The sequence below is a fragment of the Rhopilema esculentum genome, chromosome 14, assembly GCF_057945365.1.
Source record: "Rhopilema esculentum isolate cy_ngs chromosome 14, ASM5794536v1, whole genome shotgun sequence".
Classification (NCBI taxonomy): domain Eukaryota; kingdom Metazoa; phylum Cnidaria; class Scyphozoa; order Rhizostomeae; family Rhizostomatidae; genus Rhopilema; species Rhopilema esculentum.
This window is the reverse complement of record NC_142828.1, coordinates 6,132,035-6,158,685: the sequence shown is the minus strand read 5'-3', so window position 1 is coordinate 6,158,685 and position 26,651 is coordinate 6,132,035. Positions and strand designations below refer to the sequence as shown.

Here is a 26,651-nt window from a genome sequence, read left to right as displayed (position 1 = left end):
TCAGCTAGTGGCTCAGAGACAACGTCTAGTGCCATTGCCATTTTTATAAGAAAAAGAAAGTTTTATCGAAAAGAGAGCTATTGAATATATCAGCTAGTGGCTCAGAGACAACGTCTATTGCCATTGCCATTTTTATAAGAAAGGGAAAGCTTTATCGAAAAGAGAGCTATTGAATATATCAGACAGTGTCTCAGAGACAACGTCTATTGCCATTACCATTTTTATAAGAAAAAGAAAGTTTTATCGAAAAGAGAGCTATTGAATATATCAGCTAGTGGCTCAGAGACAACGTCTATTGCCATTGCCATTTTTATAAGAAAGGGAAAGCTTTATCGAAAAGAGAGCTATTGAATATATCAGATAGTGGCTCAGAGACAACGTCTAGTGCCATTGCCATTTTTATAAGAAAGGGAAAGCTTTATCGAAAAGAGAGCTATTCAATATATCAGCTAGTGGCTCAGAGACAACGTCTATTGCCATTGCCATTTTTATAAGAAAAAGAAAGTTTTATCGAAAAGAGAGCTATTGAATATATCAGCTAGTTGCTCAGAGACAACGTCTATTGCCATTGCCATTTTTATAAGAAAGGGAAAGCTTTATCGAAAAGAGAGCTATTCAATATATCAGCTAGTGGCTCAGAGACAACGTCTATTGCCATTGCCATTTTTATAAGAAAGGGAAAGCTTTATAGAAAAGAGAGCTATTGAATATATCAGATAGTGGCTCAGAGACAACGTCTAGTGCCATTGCCATTTTTATAAGAAAAAGAAAGTTTTATCAAAAAGAGAGCTATTGAATATATCAGATAGTGGCTCAGAGACAACGTCTATTGCCATTGCCATTTTTATAAGAAAAAGAAAGTTTTATCGAAAAGAGAGCTATTGAATATATCAGCTAGTGGCTCAGAGACAACGTCTATTGCCATTGCCATTTTTATAAGAAAGGGAAAGCTTTATCGAAAAGAGAGCTATTCAATATATCAGATAGTGGCTCAGAGACAACGTCTAGTGCCATTGCCATTTTTATAAGAAAAAGAAAGTTTTATCGAAAAGAGAGCTATTGAATATATCAGCTAGTGGCTCAGAGACAACGTCTATTGCCATTGCCATTTTTATAAGAAAGGGAAAGCTTTATCGAAAAGAGAGCTATTCAATATATCAGATAGTGGCTCAGAGACAACGTCTAGTGCCATTGCCATTTTTATAAGAAAAAGAAAGTTTTATCGAAAAGAGAGCTATTGAATATATCAGATAGTGGCTCAGAGACAACGTCTATTGCCATTGCCATTTTTATCAGAAAAAGAAAGTTTTATCGAAAAGAGAGCTATTGAATATATCAGCTAGTGGCTCAGAGACAACGTCTATTGCCATTGCCATTTTTATAAGAAAGGGAAAGCTTTATCGAAAAGAGAGCTATTCAATATATCAGATAGTGGCTCAGAGACAACGTCTAGTGCCATTGCCATTTTTATAAGAAAAAGAAAGTTTTATCGAAAAGAGAGCTATTGAATATATCAGATAGTGGCTCAGAGACAACGTCTAGTGCCATTGCCATTTTTATAAGAAAGGGAAAGCTTTATCAAAAAGAAAGCTATTCAATATATCAGCTAGTGGCTCAGAGACAACGTCTATTGCCATTGCCATTTTTATAAGAAGGGGAAAGCTTTATCGAAAAGAGAGCTATTCAATATATCAGATAGTGGCTCAGAGACAACGTCTAGTGCCATTGCCATTTTTATAAGAAAAAGAAAGATTTATCGAAAAGAGAGCTATTGAATATATCAGCTAGTGGCTCAGAGACAACGTCTATTGCCATTGCCATTTTATAAGAAAGGGAAAGCTTTATCGAAAAGAGAGCTATTCAATATATCAGCTAGTGGCTCAGAGACAACGTCTATTGCCATTGCCATTTTTATAAGAAAGGGAAAGCTTTATCAAAAAGAGAGCTATTCAATATATCAGCTAGTGGCTCAGAGACAACGTCTATTGCCATTGCCATTTTTATAAGAAGGGGAAAGCTTTATCGAAAAGAGAGCTATTCAATATATCAGCTAGTGGCTCAGAGACAACGTCTATTGCCATTGCCATTTTTATAAGAAAGGGAAAGCTTTATCAAAAAGAGAGCTATTCAATATATCAGCTAGTGGCTCAGAGACAACGTCTATTGCCATTGCCATTTTTATAAGAAGGGGAAAGCTTTATCGAAAAGAGAGCTATTCAATATATCAGCTAGTGGCTCAGAGACAACGTCTAGTGCCATTGCCATTTTTATAAGAAAGGGAAAGCTTTATCAAAAAGAGAGCTATTCAATATATCAGCTAGTGGCTCAGAGACAACGTCTATTGCCATTGCCATTTTTATAAGAAGGGGAAAGCTTTATCGAAAAGAGAGCTATTCAATATATCAGCTAGTGGCTCAGAGACAACGTCTATTGCCATTGCCACTTTTATAAGAAAGGGAAAGCTTTATCGAAAAGAGAGCTATTCAAATATATCAGCTAGTGGCTCAGAGACAACGTCTATTGCCATTGCCATTTTTATAAGAAAGGGAAAGCTTTATCGAAAAGAGAGCTATTCAATATGTCAGCTAGTGGCTCAGAGACAACGTCTATTGCCATTGCCATTTTTATAAGAAGGGGAAAGCTTTATCGAAAAGAGAGCTATTCAATATGTCAGCTAGTGGCTCAGAGACAACGTCTATTGCCATTGCCATTTTTAGAAAAAGGGGAAAGCTTTATCGAAAAGAGAGCTATTCAATATATCAGCTAGTGGCTCAGAGACAACGTCTATTGCCATTGCCATTTTTAGAAAAAGGGGAAAGCTTTATCGAAAAGAGAGCTATTCAATATATCAGCTAGTGGCTCAGAGACAACGTCTATTGCCATTGCCACTTTTATAAGAAGGGGAAAGCTTTATCGAAAAGAGAGCTATTCAATATATCAGCTAGTGGCTCAGAGACAACGTCTATTGCCATTGCCATTTTTATAAGAAAGGGAAAGCTTTATCGAAAAGAGAGCTGTTCAATATATCAGCTAGTGGCTCAGAGACAACGTCTATTGCCATTGCCATTTTTACAAGAAGGGGAAAGCTTTATCGAAAAGAGAGCTGTTCAATATATCAGCTAGTGGCTCAGAGACAACGTCTATTGCCATTGCCATTTTTACAAGAAGGGGAAAGCTTTATCGAAAAGAGAGCTATTCAATATGTCAGCTAGTGGCTCAGAGACAACGTCTATTGCCATTGCCATTTTTAGAAGAAGGGGAAAGCTTTATCGAAAAGAGAGCTATTCAATATATCAGCTAGTGGCTCAGAGACAACGTCTATTGCCATTGCCACTTTTATAAGAAAGGGAAAGCTTTATCGAAAAGAGAGCTATTCAATATATCAGCTAGTGGCTCAGAGACAACGTCTATTGCCATTGCCATTTTTAGAAGAAGGGAAAAGCTTTATCGAAAAGAGAGCTATTCAATATATCAGCTAGTGGTTCAGAGACAACGTCTATTGCCATTGCCATTTTTATAAGAAAGGGAAAGCTTTATCGAAAAGAGAGCTGTTCAATATATCAGCTAGTGGCTCAGAGACAACGTCTATTGCCATTGCCATTTTTACAAGAAGGGGAAAACTTTATCGAAAAGAGAGCTATTCAATATATCAGCTAGTGGCTCAGAGACAACGTCTATTGCCATTGCCACTTTTATAAGAAAAGGAAAGCTTTATCGAAAAGAGAGCTATTCAATATATCAGCTAGTGGCTCAGAGACAACGTCTATTGCCATTGCCATTTTTATAAGAAGGGGAAAGCTTTATCGAAAAGAGAGCTATTCAATATGTCAGCTAGTGGCTCAGAGACAACGTCTATTGCCATTGCCATTTTTAGAAAAAGGGGAAAGCTTTATCGAAAAGAGAGCTATTCAATATATCAGCTAGTGGCTCAGAGACAACGTCTATTGCCATTGCCATTTTTACAAGAAGGGGAAAGCTTTTTCGAAAAGAGAGCTATTCAATATATCAGCTAGTGGCTCAGAGACAACGTCTATTGCCATTGCCATTTTTAAAAGAAAGGGAAAGCTTTATCGAAAAGAGAGCTATTCAATATATCAGCTAGTGGCTCAGAGACAACGTCTATTGCCATTGCCATTTTTACAAGAAGGGGAAAGCTTTATCGAAAAGAGAGCTATTCAATATATCAGCTAGTGGCTCAGAGACAACGTCTATTGCCATTGCCACTTTTATAAGAAAGGGAAAGCTTTATCGAAAAGAGAGCTATTCAATATATCAGCTAGTGGCTCAGAGACAACGTCTATTGCCATTGCCATTTTTATAAGAAAGGGAAAGCTTTATCGAAAAGAGAGCTATTCAATATATCAGCTAGTGGCTCAGAGACAACGTCTATTGCCATTGCCATTTTTAGAAGAAGGGGAAAGCTTTATCGAAAAGAGAGCTATTCAATATATCAGCTAGTGGTTCAGAGACAACGTCTATTGCCATTGCCATTTTTATAAGAAAGGGAAAGCTTTATCGAAAAGAGAGCTGTTCAATATATCAGCTAGTGGCTCAGAGACAACGTCTATTGCCATTGCCATTTTTACAAGAAGGGGAAAGCTTTATCGAAAAGAGAGCTATTGAATATATCAGCTAGTGGCTCAGAGACAACGTCTATTGCCATTGCCACTTTTATAAGAAAAGGAAAGCTTTATCGAAAAGAGAGCTATTCAATATATCAGCTAGTGGCTCAGAGACAACGTCTATTGCCATTGCCACTTTTATAAGAAAGGGAAAGCTTTATCGAAAAGAGAGCTATTCAATATATCAGCTAGTGGCTCAGAGACAACGTCTATTGCCATTGCCATTTTTACAAGAAGGGGAAAGCTTTATCGAAAAGAGAGCTATTCAATATATCAGCTAGTGGCTCAGAGACAACGTCTATTGCCATTGCCACTTTTATAAGAAGGGGAAAGCTTTATCGAAAAGAGAGCTATTGAATATATCAGCTAGTGGCTCAGAGACAACGTCTATTGCCATTGCCATTTTTACAAGAAGGGGAAAGCTTTATCGAAAAGAGAGCTATTCAATATATCAGCTAGTGGCTCAGAGACAACGTCTATTGCCATTGCCACTTTTATAAGAAGGGGAAAGCTTTATCGAAAAGAGAGCTATTCAATATATCAGCTAGTGGCTCAGAGACAACGTCTATTGCCATTGCCATTTTTATAAGAAAGGGAAAGCTTTATCGAAAAGAGAGCTATTCAATATATCAGCTAGTGGCTCAGAGACAACGTCTATTGCCATTGCCATTTTTACAAGAAGGGGAAAGCTTTATCGAAAAGAGAGCTATTCAATATATCAGCTAGTGGCTCAGAGACAACGTCTATTGCCATTGCCACTTTTATAAGAAGGGGAAAGCTTTATCGAAAAGAGAGCTATTCAATATATCAGCTAGTGGCTCAGAGACAACGTCTATTGCCATTGCCATTTTTATAAGAAAGGGAAAGCTTTATCGAAAAGAGAGCTATTCAATATATCAGCTAGTGGCTCAGAGACAACGTCTATTGCCATTGCCATTTTTATAAGAAAGGGAAAGCTTTATCGAAAAGAGAGCTATTCAATATATCAGCTAGTGGCTCAGAGACAACGTCTATTGCCATTGCCATTTTTACAAGAAGGGGAAAGCTTTATCGAAAAGAGAGCTATTCAATATATCAGCTAGTGGCTCAGAGACAACGTCTATTGCCATTGCCATTTTTACAAGAAGGGGAAAGCTTTATCGAAAAGAGAGCTATTCAATATATCAGCTAGTGGCTCAGAGACAACGTCTATTGCCATTGCCACTTTTATAAGAAGGGGAAAGCTTTATCGAAAAAAAAGATATTCAATATATCAGCTAGTGGCTCAGAGACAACGTCTATTGCCATTGCCATTTTTAGAAAAAGGGGAAAGCTTTATCGAAAAGAGAGCTATTCAATATATCAGCTAGTGGCTCAGAGACAACGTCTATTGCCATTGCCATTTTTAGAAGAAGGGGAAAGCTTTATCGAAAAGAGAGCTATTCAATATATCAGCTAGTGGTTCAGAGACAACGTCTATTGCCATTGCCATTTTTATAAGAAAGGGAAAGCTTTATCGAAAAGAGAGCTGTTCAATATATCAGCTAGTGGCTCAGAGACAACGTCTATTGCCATTGCCATTTTTACAAGAAGGGGAAAGCTTTATCGAAAAGAGAGCTATTCAATATATCAGCTAGTGGCTCAGAGACAACGTCTATTGCCATTGCCACTTTTATAAGAAAAGGAAAGCTTTATCGAAAAGAGAGCTATTCAATATATCAGCTAGTGGCTCAGAGACAACGTCTATTGCCATTGCCACTTTTATAAGAAAGGGAAAGCTTTATCGAAAAGAGAGCTATTCAATATATCAGCTAGTGGCTCAGAGACAACGTCTATTGCCATTGCCATTTTTATAAGAAAGGGAAAGCTTTATCGAAAAGAGAGCTATTCAATATATCAGCTAGTGGCTCAGAGACAACGTCTATTGCCATTGCCATTTTTATAAGAAAGGGAAAGCTTTATCGAAAAGAGAGCTATTCAATATATCAGCTAGTGGCTCAGAGACAACGTCTATTGCCATTGCCATTTTTACAAGAAGGGGAAAGCTTTATCGAAAAGAGAGCTATTGAATATATCAGCTAGTGGCTCAGAGACAACGTCTATTGCCATTGCCATTTTTACAAGAAGGGGAAAGCTTTATCGAAAAGAGAGCTATTCAATATATCAGCTAGTGGCTCAGAGACAACGTCTATTGCCATTGCCACTTTTATAAGAAGGGGAAAGCTTTATCGAAAAGAGAGCTATTCAATATATCAGCTAGTGGCTCAGAGACAACGTCTATTGCCATTGCCATTTTTATAAGAAAGGGAAAGCTTTATCGAAAAGAGAGCTATTCAATATATCAGCTAGTGGCTCAGAGACAACGTCTATTGCCATTGCCATTTTTATAAGAAAGGGAAAGCTTTATCGAAAAGAGAGCTATTCAATATATCAGCTAGTGGCTCAGAGACAACGTCTATTGCCATTGCCATTTTTATAAGAAGGGGAAAGCTTTATCGAAAAGAGAGCTAGTCAATATATCAGCTAGTGGCTCAGAGACAACGTCTATTGCCATTGCCACTTTTATAAGAAAGGGAAAGCTTTATCGAAAAGAGAACTATTCAATATATCAGCTAGTGGCTCAGAGACAACGTCTATTGCCATTGCCACTTTTATAAGAAGGGGAAAGCTTTATCGAAAAGAGAGCTATTGAATATATCAGCTAGTGGCTCAGAGACAACGTCTATTGCCATTGCCACTTTTATAAGAAAAAGAAAGTTTTATCGAAAAGAGAGCTATTCAATATATCAGCTAGTGGCTCAGAGACAACGTCTATTGCCATTGCCATTTTTATAAGAAAGGGAAAGCTTTATCGAAAAGAGAGCTATTCAATATATCAGCTAGTGGCTCAGAGACAACGTCTATTGCCATTGCCACTTTTATAAGAAAGGGAAAGCTTTATCGAAAAGAGAGCTATTCAATATATCAGCTAGTGGCTCAGAGACAACGTCTATTGCCATTGCCACTTTTATAAGAAGGGGAAAGCTTTATCGTAAAGAGAGCTATTGAATATATCAGCTAGTGGCTCAGAGACAACGTCTATTGCCATTGCCATTTTTATAAGAAGGGGAAAGCTTTATCGAAAAGAGAGCTATTCAATATATCAGCTAGTGGCTCAGAGACAACGTCTATTGCCATTGCCACTTTTATAAGAAAAAGAAAGTTTTATCGAAAAGAGAGCTATTCAATATATCAGCTAGTGGCTCAGAGACAACGTCTATTGCCATAGCCATTTTTATAAGAAAGGGAAAGCTTTATCGAAAAGAGAGCTATTACATATGTCAGCTAGTGGCTCAGAGACAACGTCTATTGCCATTGCCACTTTTATAAGAAGGGGAAAGCTTTATCGAAAAGAGAGCTATTCAATATATCAGCTAGTGGCTCAGAGACAACGTCTATTGCCATTGCCACTTTTATAAGAAGGGGAAAGCTTTATCGAAAAGAGAGCTATTGAATATATCAGCTAGTGGCTGAGAGACAACATCTATTGCCATTGCCACTTTTATAAGAAAGGGAAAGCTTTATCGAAAAGAGAGCTTTTAAATATATCAGCTAGTGGCTCAGAGACAACGTCTATTGCCATAGTCATTTTTATAAGAAAGGGAAAGCTTTATCGAAAAGAGAGCTATTCAATATATCAGCTAGTGGCTCAGAGCCAACGTCTATTGTCATTTTAAGAAATTTTAATGTAACATTATCGGCTCCTGTTAACTTGTCTTCATTTAGGTTGCAAATTACCCCTCTTCTTCTTCGAAAGTTACATTTCAAAGCTAGGTATTTGAAAGTTAGGTAAGGTAATTGGTGATGGTTTTCAAAGCATTTCAATAGATCCAATAGTGACAAGGCTGTACTTTCATCAGACGTTTGGTGTACATTACCAGAGAAAGGTCGGGTGATATTGAGGCTTTCGTGCTACTATATCATAATCAGAGGAAAATTTTATCGTTTTCTGTCTGTATAATTTTACTTAGCTTCTATTTTTATTATTTAATAATGAGTTGTTGTTATGCCTTTTGTACTATATTTAATGTTACGGAACACAAAAGTAAAGGTTATATTCAAATAAAAGATAATCATTATTAAGTCAGAGGGAGTTTTCAAAGAGTTCTTAATTCATTTCACCTTGGATTTTTCCTTCTTCTTGTTATCTTCCCATGATAATTTAGTAGCATATGTAGCAAACATTTTCCCCGATGGATTCTGGCCTTCCAGTCCAGCGTTGACTTTTGGTATCAGCTTGGAAATAAAATAAATATTTTCCTTAACTGAAACAGTTGTCACTGTATCAACAGATTAGACGCTTGAACAAAGCTTTTATGATCCAGCCCAGCCCAAAAATATAATTTTGATTAATAAAGGCAATATTAAAGTAATATCAAATACAATACAAATGATTCAAAGAGCTAAAAATGAATAGAGCTAAAATCGTATTCAAGCTAAAGAAATACATTAATATCAGAGTCCTCGTGAGATAGGTAGAATTGATGTTTTATTAATGCAAAACGTCTGTTCAGATTGCAAAAATTCAACAACAAAAATAGCAAAGTTAACTTAACAATAAATCATCTTGCAATATATGAATGCTATTTCATTAGGATGTGAATCTACGACACAAAAACAAGAATTGAGGATGAATTGATTATTCTATCATAAAATCAAATTATAGTGAAAAATATTCCTTAAAAATTAAGACTGTTCACTATCCAAGTTACATTTAAAAGAGAAAAATCAACAAGTGACAATGACTATTGAAAATTGAATTTGAGGGCATCAAATATGTCTCTCAATACGACAGGCCATTCGTTATTTATAACACCAGATTTAAATAAATTTAGAAAGATACTATAAGCCTCAAAGATCTGCAATAAACCTCATCACAAATGATAGTATTGCATTCTATAGACTGTAGCAATTTCTAAAACAACTATCTTGCTTATAGAATAAATTAGTTTCTAGTCTATAATATCAAGCATAAATATCTTGATCTTCTTTTCAAGGCAAGCAATAGAGTAGGAATTGTCATTGAAAATTCGATAAAATTTGGTACCTGAAAATAAAGTTTGCATCACCGTTATGGATGCTTGATCACCGCGATATTGATGAATGGAACTGGATAAAACAGGCAGAGGTACACGGTTCTTCCCACTGATGCGCGAAGATTCCTTCTTGGAATAGCGTAGACAACGTAAAGTTTCATTCTCCACAGGAACTCTGCACTATTCTCTTGCCTCTATTCTCTAGTGACAACACCCAGTGTCTTAAAACACGTTTGTATATCTTTTACCTCTAAGCTAGTAACAAGGAGATGCAAGTAAATGCCTCTCGCAAATGAATTGTATTAATATATTGAATTGAATGCTATCATAAGCTTCTTCTTTCACAATGGTCTCTAAGTTAATAACACGCAAACCATTTCTAAAATACGCATGGTAAGTTTATGGTCAATAAGCTTTCTTTATTAACCAATTTTAATAACAATGTAGACCTATAAAATAGCCATGTACCAAAAACAAACTGCTTTACATCTAAATACGATGAATGGCTACACTCAAGATAATGCAAGAGGAAAATTATTGAAAAATTAGTGGAATTGGAATCTAAGGCCGCAAACAGACATCCGGCTCATTTCTGCTGCAGTCACTTTGAATTCAATGTAACAAGAAAGGAAATATTTACAACATAATTTAAGACATCGGCACATTTACGACATGACCTTTACAAACTGCAAGTATCAACAAATCTTGAACAATATTTAGAAGTAGTAAATTATCGATCTATATACACATGTGTGGACAGCATGTGAATGGAGTCTCATTTGCGGTGATATCGTACTTACCCACTGTCAGTCAAAAGGAACTTTACATGTGCATAAAGAGCTTCTCATTGTCGCAAATCGTACTTTTCTGCCAACAAAAATGCAGCCGATAGCCAGCTTTCCTCAAGATCCCTAAAATATGCAAACAACGAATAAACGATTGGATCTTACGAAGTATAAGAAAGTTTGGCATTGGAATGAGTAGAAACACAGACCATCATTTTATTAGCAGTCTTTAAAGGAGGAAGGAAGGTTCGTATGATGAATTTTTTAATCACCTTGCCTCTTGAAAGTTTAAATCTTGTGCAACCGAATCCATTACCCCTCTTAAAGATTTCAGATGCTGACGCAAAGAGGAACTGGACAAGAAAATTTCTTCTTTTAGCAATCAAAATTATTCATCTGAAAAAAGGGACGTAAGAGAGAAAAGAAGAAAATGGATTCAAAGTGAGCTTTCAAAAATTGAATGGTTTTATCTGGGGAAACATCCATTTAAGAGGAATTTAATTTTTAAAAGAAAACATGGGACATTTGGAATAACAAGCGGAAATCGAAAAAATAATTAGGCAAGACAAATCAATTTAGGTAATTTTTTTCCATTGCTATTAAGAGAATTATACTTGTCATCTTGTATATATCAACTGATATCCACACCTATAATAAGATTATCAATAACTCCAATAGTAAAAAGCGTGGTTACACTATAACACGACGAGTATGCTGAGCCAGAGAGTAAATCAATTGGTTCGCAGTAGTTTTAGATCACTTTCAACAAGATTAACAACAAAACAGTTGTAAGTAACTGCAAAAGATGTAGGTACTTGAGTCAATCATGATTGCAGAGATTAGTGCCCGCCAAAGAAAAAAGACCGCGCACATTTCAAAATGCCTTTGAAAATTGATTTACATAATTTCTAACTTGTTACCTTTTCCTAGTTCCTCCGGCGTTTTGCTTGCATAAATTCACAAGAGTCGAAGATATTTTTTAAAGACTCTGCCAAGTCCATGAGAACGTTCCTCGTCTGTATTTTTAAGACCCTGCTTAACTGTGCTCATGACATCCTGCTTTTGGTTCAAGTTTGAAATAACATCCATTAGATTTTTGGATTTCAAGCTCTAGAGATATGCATTCGTGCGAACGGATGATCACGATGACTGCAAACTGAATTTCAACATCTGTTTTCTGCGAGTCAAACACAGAGATATAAGTATTAGAGACTGTAATACAATATACCAAAAATACCAGTATTACCAAAAAGCAGGATTGTTTTATAATGAAAGACTGATTTTACTGACTGCAGGGTCACTAAAAAGGAACCGAAATTATTCATTCCTTTTCAACTAGCTGACATTAGACAAAAACAAAAATTGTTCAGTGGCTACAAAAGCAGGTAAATAATTGATCAAATTCCACACAACATGCAAGGTTCAGTATTTTACTTCTGTTTGTGACGAAAAAGTATAAAAAGGAAGCGAAAAAAGAAATATATTATAATTAAAGCATAAAATCTGGGATTTAGAATCTACCACATCTTTATGAAAAATATATATTTAAGCTAACATGCGTAGAATATGTGTTATGTGAATAAATGATTTGAAGTAGAATCACATGTGCCAGAGATTTCTGCATAAAAATGAATGATGCGTATTCATCAAGACTGGACATTTGCTTCAACTGATATACAAAACAACAACGGTGGTAGGGAAGCTTGTGGCGTTTTTATATGTAGAACATCATAGGAGATGGACAGTAATGGAATACTTTCAAGGTATGTCTGTGAGAACAATTTCTATCATAATTCGAACTACCAATCTGTTAGCATTATATTTCAAAGCGAATTGAAAAGCAAGTACTTTCAGTCCTTGGTTCAGTAATCGTCCCCTCTCTCCTTGCTTCGCAAAGCTTCTGACATTTTAAAAGCAACTGGTTGGATTCCAGTAATCTGGTAGTTGCAGTGGTGTCAAGCAGGCTATCAAAACCCTGTTTAGATTTGAAGACAAATACAGCGACACCAAAAAATACAGCGTAGCCGCATTTAGCATTATTTGACCTACCACCCTTTTAAGTTGTTTCAACAACTTTGCACATAAAACTCATATTCTAATCAATTTGAGAAGTAAATGCTATGGAAACAAATTTTACATTCTGGAGCTCTCTAATTTCAGAATTTTCTATCTATACAATCGTTTTATCCTGGCTGAATTGCGTCTGCCGTTTATGAATGTTTATGTGTTAGTGGGAAAACATATAGCCTACCTTTCGTTTGACGGGTTCCTTCTGCACTTCTTCAGAGACATAAAACGGATGTTGTACGAGTCTATATTCTTGCTTCCATTTTCCATTACTTTAGGTCTTGTAGATTCTGATTCGTGCAAATGGCTGACCCATTTGACTAGCGATCCTCATTATTTTGTATCGCTGACATTAGAAATAACAGCTTCAACTTTTGTTGTCAGTTGCTTCTGAGCTTGACCAAGACGTGAAGATTGTGCTTGATGTTTGCAATAGAGATAACAAATGGGTGAGCTGTGCTATAAGCCAAAGAAATAACATATCAAGCAAGCCCAATATCAAAACAGCTTAGGAACAACGATAAATATCTCGGAGACTCATATCAGTTGAAAATCACAAATGAGCATAATCTAAATAATAGATTTCTTCTTTAGTACTTTCACAAGAAACTGGTAAAAAGCAAGCAGTAGGTATTTCGTCATTAGAAATGGTTTAATCCCCAAAGGAAGGATGCATTTCTAATCTTAATCATTATGTACAAGTAGTTGTAACATTCTGATGACGTAGCAACAACAAGGCATAAAATTAAGTCTAACAGATCAGTAGAGAGTTTAAAATTGAGAAACACAACAAACTGACAAAATTATCTTCAATAAATAGAACTTCCCTCAACAATTCAAATCCTTTTTTAACAACTAAGTTTTAATACCTATTTGGCTGACATATATAGTCGTTTTCAAAACAATAACCTACAAAATAACTTACAGACGAAGTAACTGACTAACCTGGCACTTGATTAGATTCTCGTTGTGAGCAGAATTCTCATTTCACTGGCATTGCAAAACGTAATTCCAAATGCTACTAGACTGTCAAAAAAGATGCCTTTTCTTCATAATAGCAACTTCTACTGCCAATCTTTACTGATTTCTGGTAGTTCTCGAGCATCTTGAAAACGATTCCATCAAATTGGTGCAAAAAATCACCTCCACAATTTGACCATCTTTGAAACTCCACGAAAAATTATGAAAATTATTGCAAGCCAACAAACATTTAGATACATAATGTCGTCAATTCGTCATAAAAACGACAACCCTAAAAGTCTTGTCGTCCAGTAGCTTCTGGCAGTATTAAATCAATTCTGTCTTACATTGGAGAATATATTCCCCTAAAATATTTGACAAATTTTGCAACCCTATAGATTTGCTTTTTAAGAAAAATCGATAGTCATTTAAAGTAATCAACTCTCCAAAAAAACAGTCGCCTCTACCAATCTAACTTTATTTGCAGTGGCTTAAGTTCACATCGAATCGATTCTGTCTAATATTGGTGCCAGAAAATCATCTCAAAAATTTGACAATTTTTGCACGAAACTACACTTGCTTTCTTAGAAAAATCAGTAGTCATTATATGTCGCCAATTCTCCTTAAAACAGCTTCGTCTCACAATCTACATTGATTTCAAGCGGTTTTATCACATCAAATGGGTTCTGTCTAATTTTGCAACAACAAATTCCCCTTCAAAATTGACGGACATAAAAAGTGGTAAACAGAAGACTGCGTCCATTGCCAATCCTTATTGATTTCTGGTTGTTTATTATATTGTAACGATTCTGTCTGCTTTTGGAGAAAAAATCCCCTCCAAAATATGACCATGTTTGCAAGCCTAGAGTCGTGCTTTCTTCGCAAAAAATCGAGTGTCCTTAAGAGTCATAAATTCTTCATAAGAACAGCTTCCATTGCCAATCCTTATAAATCTCTGATCATATTGCAATTTTGGAGAAAAATACCTCAAAAACTTGACCATTTTTGCACGCCTAAAGACTTCGTTTTTACAAAAAATTGGCATTAAATGGAAAGTTGCTGTTTTTTCTTAAAACCGGCCTCTGCAAATCTCTGTTGATTTCTTGCAGTTTCTGGTCATATTGAATTGGTTTTGACTGACTTCAAAACTGCAGGGCTTAAGTTTTTTTCAGAGGATGTACAATGTCATACGCAAGTCGAAAAAGCTGCGTACGAGCGGACAAGTACGTACGAACATTTCGAATCTAAATACCTTATGATTTGGAGTCAATCAAAACATTTTTAAAGAGGCAATACTCAATGAGACTGTCTTTGTTGTAAAAATTTTGCCAGTTTAAATTATTCCTCTGCGGAAATGTTTCCCTAAAAATATCCCGAAGGCATTTTTTTCGTCAAACACATTTTCGTCATGGAGTATAGGCCTTTGTGAAAAATTGATATGCTAGTCGTGCTTGAGCAATATTTTTTTCTAAATGTTTAAATTTCATTGGCTCTATATCTCCTAAGATAATGAAGTTTTATGGGCTGAAGAAAAGTATGAGGGGAGGAAATAGGCATGAAGTTAGGTATTTTCCATGTTTCTATCCTCAAACTGCATTGCTGCTTTCTTTTTTTGGTGGTTTAACCGTACCATGTCGTACTTATTACTATATTTTTCACTCACGACAGCTTCATCTTTAAGTTCTATCCTACACCCGTTTGCTTATTTTTTGAGCCTTGAAAATAGACTATTTTTCATGCCAATAGGGTAAAACGGTTTACATTTGTGATAGAAGGAATTCTTTTGCACATAAAAACTCAATATCTTTAACTTAAGTTGAATGTCGATGATATCTTTAAAGAAATATCTTATATAACACCTCGCGTATCTTGCATAATATCTCTTGTTCTACAGTTAGATGGTATCTCGTGGAAAATAAATTGGAACAAGATTTAAAATTCTGTGATTTTGATAGTTTTAGAATTTACTTGGAAAAAGTTTTGTGCTTTTGTGATCATTGCTTTTTTGCGTAACAAAAGGGTGTACAACTAAATAATTTGTTTCTTCGAGAAAAAAGATTTTGATATAAAAAAAAGTCAGATATAATTTTACCTCGCCGAAAGATCAGTCAAGTACTAACAATTCAAAAACCGATATTAAAGACCACGTTTTTTTCTTTCAGGAAGAAATATGGGATGCAAAGATGAATGCATCAGCTACTTTTGGAACCCAATTTCTAAAAATGAATTGTTGGCTATTACTTCCCAATTTCACAGATTCTATACAGAATTTGATGCGCTGATATCCTATGTTAAAGACAATGGTTTCACTTCTCCGTTGTAGCATTCTCTGGGGATCCAGCCATAATGGTCGATTCTTCTTTGTGAAGGTATCTACAGTCTTCAGAAGAGAATTCACAGAGCCCTTGTTTATGTCTTTTGCATGGAAAATCTTTAGTTAATGGATGACTTGACAATTCTTTCCTCTTTGTTTTCTTTCCTTGAAGCTGTTTTCTTTTCTCAGACAATGACTGAAATTTTGTTGATCCTTTGGCCCTGTCATTCAATTATTAGGGGTGGTTATGAATAAATATCACATTATGGACAATGATCATGATGCTGATAATATCGAATATGTTGACGATGGTAAGGTTATACTTAATTAAGATGTTCTCAATGATTATATCGATCATGATTATGATTATGATCGATTACGATAATGAAATTTATGTTGATGATGACAAAGTATGGTTCTTATGACGAAGATCATGATGACAATTATAAAGACTACGATGAAAAAATATAATGACGCTAATTATAATGAATAAGATATGACGTTTTAAAAAACCTTTTACGCTCAATAGTTCAATGCCTATTAACAAGCAACATTGTAATTCCAAGAACCAAAGATAAAAACAATTCGAATAAGTGACAAACTAACCTGGCTTTGGGCCCCCAATCAGGCAGTGGGTTTTCTGGGAACCTGGAAATTTTCATTTTTCTTGATTTAGGATTTGCTTCCTCTACCACAACAAACGATGCCTCTATTTTTGGTGGCTTTGACAAAATTGCTGCTGCAGGTGACTGCGCAGTCTTTGTTTTTTCAGAAACCGGGTGCTCCTTCTCCCAGCATCTTAGAATGTCCCAAATTACTAGAAAAAAGGTCATCCTTTTTTAGTCATTGATATAGAAAAGATACTTTTATGACAATCTACAGAGGTTAAACTGTCAAAAATAAAGAGTAGAAAAGTATAGATAAAAACAAAAGTTTTGTTCAAATTGTAAATAGTATTTTCTCCATAGAAAGACAAAAGATCAATTTACATGACTAAAATATTTAACAAAGCGAATCAAAGATGATATCTCAGTCTTTTTGCCGACCAATTAATATACTTCAAAACATATATTTTGGCAAACGGAACAAGATTCTGTCATTGTTTTCGTTTCTATAAATCCGACAGCCCTTTTATCGCAGCTCCTTTTCTGCAATGATTTGCAGATCGTCCCATGATTTCAGCCACAACCTGTCATGGCCGGCAACGGTTTATCTTGAATCTGCTATTATTTTAGATGGATTCGAAAACTTAAAACCAGTCTTTTAAATTCTGAAGTGCCTGACACACACCCTTGTCTCCCTTGATTCTTGTATTATATTAAGATTATATTATAATGTCATCGATTCTAGAGGCACAAAACATGCTCCAATGACCATCTTAATATGGCATTATTACTTTTCCATGAAGAGCGGACGGAGGATTGATCAAAAATTGAATATGAAATCCTGAAAAACCAACCTGAAGGTGGTGCGTCCGTTTTCACCCCATTGCTGTTTGCATGAGTTGAGGAAACCTGGTATCCAAGATTGATCAAAGCCGATCTGAACTGAAGCATTGATGGTACGCAGCAGTGAATCACGTTCGCTAATTTGTCGATAACATAGTACAGTGGCGCGTCTTCCAGTTCCTCAGACACCACCGTCAAAGTTCCTGTAAAAACATTTACTCCGATTTCACATGAAAATTTGCGAAATCTTATTCCCCTATCTAGTCAAAGACATCAAATTATTATGTCTTAGTTCAATCACTGTGGCATCAGATTGTGATTGGGGCAATAGCATTGTCAACAGTGAATTGTCTTGTCTTATGCATGTTAGAATCTGTAAGATATTTGATGGAAGCCCAAATTTATCCATTTTTTGGCTTAAATGATCACATTTATACTGATCACATTATATCAACATGAAGATTTAACTAAGATTTGACATATTCGAAAAAGAAACAGTTAAGAGGACTGCGGTGTCTTTACAAAAGTTCTAATTCTCTTTACGAGCATAGCAAATTAATATGCCCATAACTAGCTAACCTTAAGCTTCATGAATCTTTGAATATATTCAAAAATTTAACTCTGCAATCTAAAATAAAATACCAATACACACCTTTCATTCTTTGCGATGTTCCATATAGTTCATTTTCGTTAGATAACCGTTCGAGCAGAGATTCTACAAATTTTTTGTCATGCATCGGCTCGGACCAAATAGGTCCGCCAATCTGAAATCTTTGACCACACTCTTTGCAGCTTTCTCCAACAACAGGACCTGTGCCCGGATTGTACTTTTTCTTGTTCCCTTCTTCAATTCTTTTGCCAACTGAAATTAAGATTTCAACAACATGAGAATTTCTATTGCCATTATAGAATTTTACTGTCGTATTTATTAAAAAACAGAACTTTCCTAAATTTGTAAATACAGCCGCAGCTTTTAGACAAAAAAGGAAAGGGCGGCTAGTGGCATATTCAAAAGAACAGGGTGGTTTGCAACTCCAAGTTTTATGCTCATTGCAATCAGCAGGCAACTAATTAAACTAATAAAAATAAATATCTCCCCTGCCCAGAGGTGGAAAAAGTATCGGAACCTGGGAACATAGTTCCCAGAAATTTTTCTAGATAAAAATGTAGCAGAAAGTTTCACAGAAAATTTTTGAAGTGTTAAAGTAAATGTAAAAATCTGGTGACAAATGTTAAGTCAAATTAACAGAAAGTATTATTTTCAACTCGCCTGTGAGCAGCTAAATTTGAGCTGCCAAAGGACTGTGGGAATTAGTCTCTTTTCATTGGAAAGAAATTCTTGGTGCACATTATTTACATTCGCCATCTCACAGAAATCTCAGCCACTCACGATCAGAATTTTTTTAGCAGCTGAGCTTTCAAGACAAACCATGATTAAGACTGAGAATAATATAGGGACTGGAACCTACTTTCACAGAAAATATTTCTGACACCATGGTGTGAGCAGCATTGATCATAAGTTAATATGCTTGGTTAAATTATTTGTTGCATGCTAGGAATCCATTTCAACCACATATTGCTTCACATTTGTCAAAAGATTAGGCAAAGCCTTCTCCATAAATTGCACCATACAATTCATAATGATTTTGCCCTAACTCTTCTGAAACTATGTTTGGAGATTTTTGCATGGAATTTACTTTTGATTTTCCATCATGATGATTGATTGAATGAATCATTTTCTAGTTAAAGTTGATTTCTTTCTTATGTGGATTTATGCATTAAATAAAGGCATATCTAATATGTTGAGAATGACAGTTTTGGAACAATAGTCAAGATCTCCGATGTTAAATAACACTGATTATGTTAAGAAGTTGATTGCCTGATAATTTTATGCATTCGATTTAACCTTCTATAGAAATACTTCGAGAGAAAAAAAAACAAATTAAGCATCAAAATAAAAACAGATTGAGCATTCAAATGAGAAGTATCATACTTCTTAAAACTAAGTTTGCCCTCTTTTATACATCAACCAAGTATAGAGATATAGGCACAAACAGAAAGTTTATTTGTCTACCCCCTAAATCTTGCAGAAAGTTTTGAGCCAGATTCTTAGGTTCCCAGAAAGAAGAAAATTTTTTCCACCTCTGCCCCTGCCTATAAATCATACTTAGCTGCTAAATAGCTTGTAAAAGTGTTAATAGGGAAATGATTCCAAAACTTGCAAAAATGCAAACAAACCTGGCTGAAGGTGAAAACTGTCACAGCCAACACATTGGAAGACATATGACTTTTTGCTGGCTGATCTCTTTACCTCGCTGGCACTTGTTGTTATCCTGACAAAGACTCTAACGTAGAAGTCAGCACTTACAGAGAGCAGAGGCATCATATACCTTTTATATCTTCCAGCATGGGCTTCAATTGATCCTAAAACAATCCTCAGGGCCTGGAAGGATATAAACAAAACCCAAATCATACATAACTCAAAAAATTAATTTATCTCCTAGTATTCTTTTCTTAGAACACAAAAAATATGCCAGTTTGTCTTCAGAGAAAGTGAAATTACTGTCACTAAAACGGTTACGTGTTACTGTTACGTGTTTAATATTCACAAAAATCAACCAATATCGCTACAAGGAATATGCAAAACACATTGAAAATAAATTTGAAACCAAATGATTTTTTTAAGGACTTTCAGTAAACAAACTTCATAAAAAGGCATCTTGAAGTTAGAAACGGTGTTTATTGATCGTGTGACCCTTGGCTTGAAAGTGCAGGCACCGTGGAGCGTTGAGAAAAATGGGGGTCTAAAAAAGCCCTCCAGCCCACTTTCTTTGCAGTGCCTGAAATGGACATCCTTTGGGTAAGAAGGGATATTCAAATGTAACTTTAAGGTTGTGCTACTAACCATTTCGTGGCAGCACTTTGATTTTAATGGCATTGCACCATATTTTGCAAATGATGCTTCTCCATGATTGCCACAGAGCCCAGCCATGTCAGTGCATGTTATACAAAGAAGGCCACCATCATCAACTGCTTGTACAGCTCCATCAAGAAATGATGCAGGTGAACCATAAGGATCTAAGTCAATTACCTGGAACCTCTTTGAAAGTGGGAACTTGTTTTGGTACATGAGGAGTCTGGAAATATTAAAACAAAGCTATCTGTTAAAAGTGAATAATAATGACTGGTCATGTGTATTCTAGCAGATGGATGAAAAATCACATGCCTAGTTTAATGAGGCATACGATAAGCTAATAAATTAGCAAACAAGGTTTAAAATAGAATATAGTTTGGGAAATATTGTTCAAACTATGTTCAAAATATAAAAGAAATAAACGTATAAAAGAAAAATTGCTAGTAACTAAAGTATCAAAAAAGTTGCAAGGAAAAAAGCTTAATGGGGGTCATTAAACTGTTGTAAAATGGAATAAAGAGATAAACATTTTAATTCTAAAAATTCATGGCCGAATCTGAATAAGCAGGCCTGGTAATTAGAATTGAGTAGGCAAGCGATATATCGTCCTCCTTCTTGGTGTCAGGTGGGCGATTGCTACAATACATAAAACTGGTTTGCAAATGCTTCGAAGCATATGTAAAGACGAAACACACATATTTTGACTAAAATAAGAAGCTTTTAAAAACAGAAAAATAACATTTTCAGCAACTAATGGCATATTATATTATTGGATCTACAGTTCTTCATCACAAGAAAATTCGATGCTCTTAACCGATTCTGATTCACTATCAGAAACAACTTCTTCCACAGATCTTCTTTTGCTGGATAAAACGCAATAAAGATAAATACGAATTTCTTTTAAAAACTCTTAGCAGCTCGTACAAGTCCGTTAAACTTGTTAACCTCTCAATTAGTTCGTTTGGCATCTTCGGGCAATCATGTTCTACTTTTACACAACTTCTTCCACACACCTTCGTCCTACATCTACATCTTCCTCGGAACTTACGAGCTGCACCTTCCAAATACATTTCAATGGCACGGCTGATTATTCCCTTGCGTTCTGACCCGAACCAAATTTTGTCATTTGCCTTTGTAATCATAAGATCTTCCATCGTGCAGTGGTGCATGGTCAATCGACGACCGCTAAGAAGAAGAGTCCACAAACCGAATGCTCTTTCAACTGTTGAATTTGAGCCTGCAATACATGTCAGCAGCTCGATTGTGAGACATGGATTAGGAGATTAGGAAATCTTCGAAAATTTAAGACACGATACCATAATTTTTTAGGCCCTTTGAAAAGATAGCAAAACTACGAAAATGTCTCAATTCAGTGAAAAGATTCTTCTCACTGATACCTGCTGCTGATAGAGAGAGGAACTGAAAATTTTTCTGAAATGCAGCGAAGCTCCAGTATGCCATAATCATTATCATCCCTCCAATACTGTGGATCAAAATTCTCACTGATCTGAACAATTCATTGTTTGCTACCGGGAACCGTGCTTGGAAAACAGAATTCAATTTTTGAACATTTGATCTTTTAGCAGCAGCTGCAAGTTCGCGTGAATCTTTTGAAAAATACATTCCTGAAATTGGGATTTCAACATTTTCTCGATTAGCAGCTTTTCTTCTCCTGTGACCCTCCTTAAGGTATATATATATATACCTATCATTTGCTGTGCTTCTTTCCCATTTGTTCGCTTCTTGCTTTGCTTCGAATCTGGCAAGATGGCTGTTCAAAAGTTCTTCATCAGTTCCTGCATTCTCTTCCAGACCATCTAGCTCAAACATTGTTTTCTCTATAGATTCCGAAATTTCATAGAGCATGACACCTTCCCCTTCACAAGATAATGATGATGGGCCTGCATGCAGCATGCAGAATATCCACATATCTTGCAAACTTGCAAAAGAACCTGTATGATGGTAGTATTTCAAGCAAACCTTTGATCATGGCTTTTGTCTCTGCTTTCTCTTCTTGATCTGTCAAGGCGTTCACGAATGCTGTCACAAGGCATGGGCTACATGTTAAGAAAAATCTATATGCCTTTATGTTGATGGTTTATGAACCAGGTTCCATGAAGTTTCGGGAGTTTTTTGTGTGCATCAATCCCCATTTTTGTATGCAGAATGAACACTATGGTTAAATTTTCCAAAGTTCTTTTAAGCAATGAATATATGGCTTTGGAATATAATGTTCATCACATTCATTGAAGCTGGAATCTTTGATCATTGATTTAAAGCCAGTTCAGTGCGATTATTGGCGCAATGAATTTTGAGCAGCCAGTTTCTATTTTGCGACAAGTGCATCAAGACTTCATCTGCAGTAGCTGGAACCATTTTAATGTTGTAGGCTTCTAGTGTCATTTTCATTAAACTCTGTTCATTGTTAAAAAGGCTATTTATGCCCAATGTAATGGAGTCAGCATCAAAACTGCCATATCTATTCATTAGCTATATGATAAAACTAAATAGCAAGGAATTCCATTCCTTAAAACACCAACCATAATCAGCTCCTTTTCTGTGCCAGTTTTTCTGGCTTGGAACCCATCGGTCATCAAGGACATGGAGTGCTGGCTTGCAAATATGGTAGTGCATATCTCCCGTGCAGCATTTGCGATGCAGTGAACATATTTCCTTTCTGCTTTGTTGTTGCCCCTGCCGTCTACCAGAACAACACCATTCTGTCTGTGACACTTTACCACAACTTTGATTGTTTTAAAGGCATAGTTGGGTTCATGGCCAGTTGAAAGGCTGTTTTCGACATTTTTGTATATGCCTCTATGATGCTTTGTTTTGATGTAACATCAAATCTTTATTGAACCGCGCCGTGTCTTGCTCCTACTAATGCCAATTGTTCGCCTTTTGGCAATCTTAGTTCTTCTTTCTCAGCCCATTTGTGTCTGTTTCCTGAAATAGTAAGAGCTCAAATCAAATGAATGAAAATAAAATTTGTCAAGGGATTTCAAAATCTGATATGAATCAGTAAGTACTCCAATCCTGATGAAATAAATTTTATCTATTTGCTTAAAAGTATCCTTTTTTATATGATTTGTGGGTATCGATAAATGTCTGTAGTAAAACATTTTCGATAAAATTAAGCCTTGCATCACCATGGTTGCACAGCACAGATTCTAGTCTTAGTTGAAACACTATTGAAATGTTTGTATACTAATATAATGATTTACTTCCTTAGGTTTGAAAAACTCTTAGGTACCTTTTTTAGTAGCCAAACACTATTTTCATTATAACCCACCTTCTTATACTAAAAAACGTGTAGAAGAGGAACCTACTAAAAAATAAAACAGTAAAAAAGCCTGCAAATTTAGGATAGGAAATTGCTAAGGGGTCCTGTAACAAAATAAAAAGCCATAAACAATTAAAAAAATGATATACCTTCGAAGTGTCGATCAATTGTACATTTCTTCCGGAAATTAGTCCCTTCAATGTGGGCTTCGATCACAGTTTTCACAAATCTGGGAGAATCACTGAGTTGTGTTTTGCACAAAGCTTGCACCAAACGAATTTCACCACGAATGTCACCGAGTGAAAAATATCAGGAAGTGTTTAATTGGTTGAGGAAGACCCCTTCAGCAAATAGTAAAAGGAAGGCCAAGGCAGGCAATTTCTTTAGCAAACAATCAACAAGGTCATTTCATTTTAACCTTTTATCCATGGTAATCCACTCATTATTATAACATACTGATTTACAAGGAGCCATGCAAAATAAAATCTACCAACAACTAAATATATAAAATAATCTTATTGACAATGATTATAGATAAAATAAAGAAAAACGAGCTGAGTTTTAGTTGCTTAATATTTGGGTTTTATTCTCCCTTCGAAATGGGCAGAAGGATGATGATGCTTTGACACCACTAACCAGGTAACTTCAGACTTTAGCCCCTCCATAAGCAAACGATTTCTGACCAGTAGCTTTTTTCAGTAAAGGTAATCTAAAGCTAGATGTTGAGTTCCTCAGCTGACGGTCAGTAGCTTCAGATACACTTTGAAAGAGGTTTCTCAAGCAATCAGGGGCAAGAGGCTTCAAAGATTTATAGACCATCTTGCAGGTCTCAAAATCAATCAGTTCTTTTATAGTGAGCCAGCCAAGAGTCTCAATTAAAGGTAAAGCTGATGTTACATAGGGACTGGCTGTGATGATTCTGGCAGCCTCAGTTCTGAAGTTTTTGCAACTTATCAAGGGCAGATGCAGTGCAAGATCCCCAAACAGGCCAACAATACCTAAAGTAGGGCTAAATAATACTTCTATAGAGCATCAGGAGGTTTTCTTTAGGTAGGTAACATTAAGAGAACTTCAACATACTGATACCTCTAAAGACTTTCTTGATTGTAGAGGATAGGTGAGTAGACCATACAATTTGGTTGTCACCTTGCAAACCAAATTGGGTGACATCCCCAACAATGAAAAACGAAATTTTTTGAGATGGAGCAACAGGCTAAATGCTTCTTGCAAAGAATGCAAATTTACAATTTTATGTTGAACGTAGTTAGAACTAAGGAAGACAGGAAAAAATTCATTTGAAAAGCCATAAATGTCATTGCTAAAGGTTTTGTAAGTTTTAATAAAACATTTTCTATAAATTCATGATCAACTACATTGTTTTTTTTTCAGCCATACCTGAGTGTAATATATTGTTCAAATTAAATTTTCTTGTTTTGTAGAAGATTTTAACTTAATTGTGACTTCGGTTTCTATGAATGTATCTGTTCAGTCATAACTGATTATTTCTTAACAGAAACACACACCAAGCATATTCAATTAGTTTAGATTAAGAATGGCTGCAGGGAATTTTTGATTTGTCATACGATAGACTTTGGTTAAACACTGTTGATGGAAGGTAAACTTCAGATGCAAGGTAATAACATAAGTTTTGAAGAGTTTTCACTATTTTGACCAATATTGGCATCTTTTTTGGACTATTTGGGCTGATTTGGCCTGGCCCAGATAGTGGAAATACTTTAAAACTGTTTGTTTTTATATTCAAGTTATCAGCATACACAAGTAAGAACAGACTCGTTACAAGGCTGTTGCTGACCCCAGAAAAGCAAAATCACATTTTTAGGCCCCTTCAGACCAAAAATGGTTCCTTCCCAACAAAAAATTTTAAAATGTCTACATAAATCAAATGGATTAGATTAAAGTTGGTGTAAAATTGCTTTCAAAGTTACACCCTAACTACTGCCACCCCCTACGTTTAGCTGCAAACTGCAAGCCTAAGCATTTGAGCTGCAAGCAGTAATGTTCATATATATAAGACTATTCTACAACATGAGATTGAACATGGTGGGAAATGCCAGGAATGCAGAGTTTTATTTTTTACAGTAAGTAAGTGGGAGGAAAAAGGAAACATAGCTCCCCATTTTTGTATCAGGAATTTATGGTGAAAGACTTACCTCCAGCAACATACCTGAAAAGTTTTAAAATTCAAAGTAAGAATGTAAATTGTGTGTTTACATACAAAGAATTATTGAGTGAGTCAACAGGAATTTAGCATACTTAAATAAACATATTATTCAAAGATGCTTTTATGTAGAGTATGACCAATTTGACAATGACTGCAAGCAACAGCACACAGCAACCTGAGAACCAAGGCATTTCAGCAGCAATCAACTCACTATGGGTATGTATTTTATATGGCTAAAGCATAATATACATGACTTGATTAATAATGTGGGTCGCGTGTAGCTGCAAGCATGTGCAAGTTACCCAGCCTGGCCCTTGAATAAACACCCTTGTTATAACTATATAACTCTAAAGAACCTCTCTTAAATAAACTCTGGATATGATCCAAGTTAAGAAAGGTTTTTTAACCAGCACTATAGTCAAATCAATATAGTATTGCTGTCCACTTACCCTGCGTCATTAAGGCTTGGCTTGATTATGCTGTCAACTTTATTATGCCCTACATTTCGCTCTATATTTTCCACAGCAGCTTTGCTTATATCGTTAGCTACGATCTCTCCAATGCCATCTATTTCCAGTGCATACCTTATCGACCGCAGTCCTGTAGCTGCAAGCCCTTCCATCACACGTATTTTTGGTCTATGAGTAGCTTCCATACCTTCGCTGCTTTGCTGTTCTTGTAACATTTCATTATGAGAGCTTTTCGTATGTCTACTTTGTTTTGTCTTTTCCTTTTCCTCCCATTCTTTGCAATAAATCGAAATGAATTCTTTAATCGCAAGAATGCTCAAATCTCTATTGAACTGCTGCACTGGGTTGTAAAATACTGATTCCGAAGCTGGGTATAGAACTGCTGCCCGTCCTTCTTTAACTTCTACCCAAGTCCTGTCTTCATCATCATTCCTCGTGGCCGCCATTTTCTCTGCTCATATGCCTTATTGAGAACGAGGCGGTTTATTGACCCTTCAGAAAATCAGAATAGACAAAACTAATCTTCAAAAATTTGTGACACAACAGTACCTA

General features: G+C 35.8%; 1 protein-coding gene across 10 annotated transcripts in view; it reads right to left on the bottom strand.

The window, feature by feature from the left end:
• LOC135696110 (tRNA (guanine(26)-N(2))-dimethyltransferase-like) overlaps positions 1 to 26,582 on the bottom strand; it is a 52,815-nt gene extending 26,233 nt beyond the window's left edge. For 9 of the 10 annotated variants that reach the window (XM_089112533.1, XM_089112541.1, XM_089112535.1 and 6 more), the window contains exons 1-11: positions 26,079 to 26,582; positions 20,156 to 20,387; positions 19,489 to 19,693; positions 17,903 to 18,112; positions 17,262 to 17,453; positions 16,409 to 16,619; positions 12,713 to 16,023; positions 11,382 to 11,638; positions 10,477 to 10,587; positions 9,688 to 9,931; positions 8,763 to 8,876 (exon numbers count right to left, since the gene is read on the bottom strand). In XM_089112533.1, the coding sequence (XP_088968659.1) occupies positions 15,795 to 16,023; positions 16,409 to 16,619; positions 17,262 to 17,453; positions 17,903 to 18,112; positions 19,489 to 19,693; positions 20,156 to 20,387; positions 26,079 to 26,545 (1,746 nt within the window). In that variant the 5' untranslated portion in view covers positions 26,546 to 26,582 and the 3' untranslated portion in view covers positions 8,763 to 8,876; positions 9,688 to 9,931; positions 10,477 to 10,587; positions 11,382 to 11,638; positions 12,713 to 15,794. Of the gene's footprint in view, positions 1 to 8,762; positions 8,877 to 9,687; positions 9,932 to 10,476; positions 10,588 to 10,733; positions 10,858 to 11,381; positions 11,639 to 12,712; positions 16,024 to 16,408; positions 16,620 to 17,261; positions 17,454 to 17,902; positions 18,113 to 19,488; positions 19,694 to 20,155; positions 20,388 to 26,078 lie in introns of all 10 variants that reach the window. The other variant, XM_089112531.1, reaches the window with a different exon arrangement.
• Between the last annotated feature and the right edge of the window lie 69 nt (positions 26,583 to 26,651).